At 32.6% G+C, this 4,789-nt stretch overlaps 1 protein-coding gene across 4 annotated transcripts in view; it reads left to right on the top strand.

Moving 5' to 3' along the window:
• LOC110462641 overlaps nt 1-3,073 on the top strand; it is a 16,333-nt gene extending 13,260 nt beyond the window's left edge. For 3 of the 4 annotated variants that reach the window (XM_021516702.1, XM_021516701.1, XM_021516699.1), the window contains 3 exons: nt 297-418; nt 1,271-1,324; nt 1,762-3,073. In XM_021516702.1, the coding sequence (XP_021372377.1) occupies nt 297-418; nt 1,271-1,324; nt 1,762-2,153 (568 nt within the window). In that variant the 3' untranslated portion in view covers nt 2,154-3,073. The remainder of the gene's footprint in view (nt 1-296; nt 419-1,270; nt 1,325-1,761) is intronic. The other variant, XM_021516700.1, reaches the window with a different exon arrangement.
• The last annotated feature ends 1,716 nt before the right edge of the window (nt 3,074-4,789 follow it).

The raw sequence follows: 4,789 nt of genomic DNA, 5'->3' as shown, positions 1-4,789 counted from the left end.
CCGCCCGCCCGACCGCCCGCCCGCCCGACCGCCCGCCCGCTCACGTGATAACATAATACGTCCCCGTCTTCGACGGGCGTATAAAAATAATGATCAGTTTTGTTTTCTGCCTCACTTTTGAGGCATAGTTATGTTGATCCAAATAAGCAAAAAAAAGCACTTGGAATGTCTCAAAATTATATTGTATTGGATAGAAAGTATACATGTATTTCAAGCCTGAATCTATTTGTAAATGAAATGTGGTATATTAGACTTTTATTTGTTGAAATAATGTAAAAGCTTTTTTCTTTCATCAGAATGTCCTCAGTTTCTTTAAATGACAAGAACAGGAACTGTATAGTGATGAATTTCCACCCAAAGAAGTTCAAAGTAGTGAGCTGTGATGAGTACCACTTCTTTATTTGCGAGTTAAACTTAGGTAATCATGATTTAAAGAACCTACCACTCCTTGGTGTTGTCATCCTCGATACTCCAGGGGTTACGCTCATACTCCAGGGGTTACGCTCATTTTGGCTTTGTGCACACCTGGAATATGTCATAACCGTAATGAAGGCTGTGTGTGCACCAGTTGTGGATGAGACAAGAAGACTAGTTTGATCCTTTGATGAACATAAAAGAATTGACTGGCTTTGAAGTCTGGTGTCACTCCTCTCTAATCTTCAAAGGACTAGTATCAGCCTAGCGATTGGTCAGTTTTATTTTTACACAAGACTAATCATATAGCTAGCTGTGTGCCTTCAATGTTGCTATGACATATTCCAGGGGTTCAGAGAGAGTGAAAGTGAGAGTTACCCTTAAGGAGTACCGAGGATTGGTCGACAGAAGAATCTTGACTAAGTGTAAGATTTTTGAAGTTGAATAGTTGAGTGCTTAACTTTAAAAACATCATTCTATTCTGAGTGGATGTATTAACGTCTGCATCAAACAGAACTGATTTATTATTTTTCCCAAACTTTCTTACCGTGAAAGGAGAATTTATGGTAATATAAAATGTCTATTGCGGTAAAACACCTTTACCAAACCCCAGGAGACCTTGGAACTAATTCAGATTAGCCTACATTAGTTAGAAATATTGGTCAACATGATCAAATTAATTTCATTTTGGTGACCTTAAATATTTCTTTTACTTTATAGTAATAGATAGTCATACTTCTGATTTCAAAATAGTGGATGACAAAGTATTTATTGTTATTTTCATCATAAAAATGTACATTAGTATCACTAATATCGTAAAATAATTATTAATATTGATGTCTGGTATTTACAACAGATCACAGTCATATCTACACAGTACAAGCAGAAGTTGCTGAAGGAGGACATCATGGCAAGTAATATTATGTAAAAGCAATTTGCAGAAAGATTAGTAATGAAAATAACATTATGGTAACTTATAAGATTGCTTTTCTGGAAGTCCCCCTTGTACGAATTCCATAAGAAGGGGAGAAAATATTTTTATTCATCATGCAACTGTATGTATAAGAATTTGCAAGAATTTGTATTAGGCCAAGCAAAAAAATAAAAAATACTTGTGTTTCTGCTAACAACCTCAGAAAATGTTTGTCCCCCATCGGTTCCTGCAAAGGTTGATATTTCCTGAATTAATATGCTCACTATGAATATGACATTGTGTATTTACCATACAAAATATTTATTATGTAATATTTTTGAAATATTTCAATTCTTCCTTTCAAAACGCAGAATTTCACTTTATGATATTCTCCAACAAACGCTTAATTTTGGTATTTGCGTTTTTCTTTTAAGGTGAAGATCACTATGTCATGGAGGACATAGATTTTGTCTGGATTATCATTGGTGCAGTAGCAGCTGTTGCTCCAATAGTTTTATGTATAGTACTTCAGGTAAACAGGTCAAAAACCATAAATATTGATTATAGTTCATGTCAGGTGGAATGTGAGAGGTCAATTAGGATACAGGATCAAAGTTTGCATCAGAGAGAACGGGACGTTGAGGCGTCCGAAGCTTGTCTTGTTCAACCATCAGTACAACAACCTCCAGTAGAACCCTTGCCTAACCCTGGACCCGTGTCAGAGCCATCGGCACCTCCACTGAGTGAATTGCAACCAGTCATAGGACCCCCATGTTCTGACCAAGGAGCACCCCCATCTTACTGGGAAGCTGTGTATACATCATAACTGGCCACATTTTGTAGGTCACACCCACATTTTGTAGGTCACACCCACATTTTGTAGGTCACACCCACATTTAACGTCTTAGACCACCAGTCACTTCATGACATGTGCCGGTAATCAATATCTTCTTGCTTTCACTGATGTTACCCATGGTGACCCAGGTGGAAATTTCAGTATTGTTTCGTTTTCAATCTCCATGTTTTTTCATTATTAATTGCCAGAGGTTTTATGTTTGAATGGTTTCAGTAGAGAGCATATTTATACTAATTTATTATTTAAGTTTGAATTGTTTGCTGTTTTTGTTTTGTTTAAATTGCTGTGAATTCAACTTTTGTTACACATTTCAAATTGTTATTTGTTGACATTCTGCATGATGAAATAAATATCATATTATTAGAGGTTGGCATATCTTACATTCACTTGGGCGACATCAATACCATCAGAGTGATTTTAAACACTGTCATGTCCTATAAATGCAGTATATTGATATATTATCATATGTATTAATACATCAGTATCATTATTTTCCACCTTAAAATTTGTTTATAAAACATTATTTCTGATTTTGACAGTCATTTCTTGCCAAGTACTTCGATCTGATATTCATATTCCATCAACAGAGGCTGGTATTTCAAGATAGTGCCCTTAGTTACTCATTCACCCCTGAAATTTCATAATGAACTATTTCAACCTTTGAATTGGAAGAGTTCAAATGTGTCTGCAGGGGTGAATAGTTAATGTAATTATTTCTGAATGTTTTTAGGAAAATTTACATATTTATCATTTTTCAAGTACAGTGTGCTTTGTTTTTGAGCATGTGTTTAATTGAATGATATTAAACTCAACCCAGGGTGACTTTCAACTATCTTATTGATGTTTTTATATTTGTTTTGATTGCAATTTCTATTTTAATGATTGATATATATGTACATATTCATTGTTGATAAAAATGTTACTTTTTTATTTTTATTATAGTTTGATTAATTAAGTTTAAATCTTGATTTTGATACTAACATGTACAATGAATATTTTCAAAATAGAAATTAAACAAAAATGAAGTTTATATACACTGTTGTTAAAAGTCAAGGTTGTGATATTTTTATTGAGTTAGTTATTATAATGACATATTGTTGTAATTGTGTTTTAGATGCATATGGTGTTGTTTTACAATTTTATGTACAAAGTGAAATGTCTTTACTTTACTGTTTTGTTTTTGTTTTGTTTGTAATAATTCTTGACCAGTAATCGGTTTATAAATAAGTATTCAGTCTTTGGAAAATTGTACATGTAGCTTTCAATTGTGCCAAAATGACTTTTGTTTTGATAACATTATTAATTTCTAAGATAGTCAGATTTGATAATTTAATGGTTTCTATTTTGTACACATCACATACTATTTTTAAAATCTTAGGGGGAACAGTTTTCTAAAAAAAAGAAATGAGCATAATAAATATTATATTCCTTTACTTCCATTTAAAGTGATAACATTTTTTAAAATAAAATAAATATCATTTTAATAGCAATACAATTTGTATGTTGGTTGGATTTGATATCTCAATATGATTGATGTATTGAGGAGAAATAAATAATAACCACATCTGACCATTGTGGGTAATTACAATGACAAAAACAAGTGGCCGACCATGTAATCGTTTGTGTGGGTGATATGGTAAATTACTAGTAACTAAGAACCTTTGTTCTCACAAACATTTCTTTGTTATATTCCATTATTGCATTTAAATTGTAAACAAAATTAACTGAACCTGTAGAACACTATGCTTTGTATGATCAGTGCTAAGCAAACTGGAAAAAATCAGTGAAACTAAGATATTTCATATATATTTAAGTGTTAATGTTTTTTATACGCCCAACGAAATTCGATATTATGGTATAGCGTCTGCTTGCGTGCGTCCATCCATCCGTCTGGTCAAAGTTTTGGTGCAAGTTTCTTCAGTGGTCTACAGTTCAGTCAGATCATGTGTTATTATCCTAATTTTTGGCATGGATGTTGAAGTGGGTCTAACAATGACAATATAATTTAATTTGGGAGAACATTTCTATTTTTGTAAATTTTGGACTTTAGCAACAAAAGCATTAGTGCAAGCATTTTTATCACATAGACATGACACTTGCTTTCAGGTAATTTAAATAACAAACAAACAAAAAATCATTGGGTAGGGTCAGACGGGCATATTATGCATCCGTTTTCGGTTCTCTTGTTTAACATTACAATTTTTTTGAATGCCAAGACTATTTCATTTTTGACATTGTTCAATCAGATGTTCTTGTCTGCTTCATATTGTCTGATCAATAATATATTTAGAAATGATGTAAATCATAATAATGTAATGATTCTTAGCATTAATGAATATAACTATATTGGTAAAATCATATTCTATATGTGAAATGTTGACCAAATAAACAAACTATAAAGCACTCTTTTGTTTGATTAGTGCCAAGTAAGTGGAAATGTTCAGAGAAACAATAAGTTGATTTTATGCACTTGCGCAAAACCATCTTCCGTCTAACCATCTGGCATCAACTTTTAACTTGAAACAGCTTTTTCTGAATAACAAAGTGGCCTAGGGTGATGATATTTGACCATTATCATACTTAGATGACTGACTATAAAGTTCATT

Source organism: Mizuhopecten yessoensis, unplaced genomic scaffold, assembly GCF_002113885.1.
Source record: "Mizuhopecten yessoensis strain PY_sf001 unplaced genomic scaffold, ASM211388v2 scaffold10819, whole genome shotgun sequence".
Classification (NCBI taxonomy): domain Eukaryota; kingdom Metazoa; phylum Mollusca; class Bivalvia; order Pectinida; family Pectinidae; genus Mizuhopecten; species Mizuhopecten yessoensis.
The sequence above is the reverse complement of the archived record's forward strand: the minus strand, read 5'-3'. Positions and strand labels throughout refer to the sequence as shown.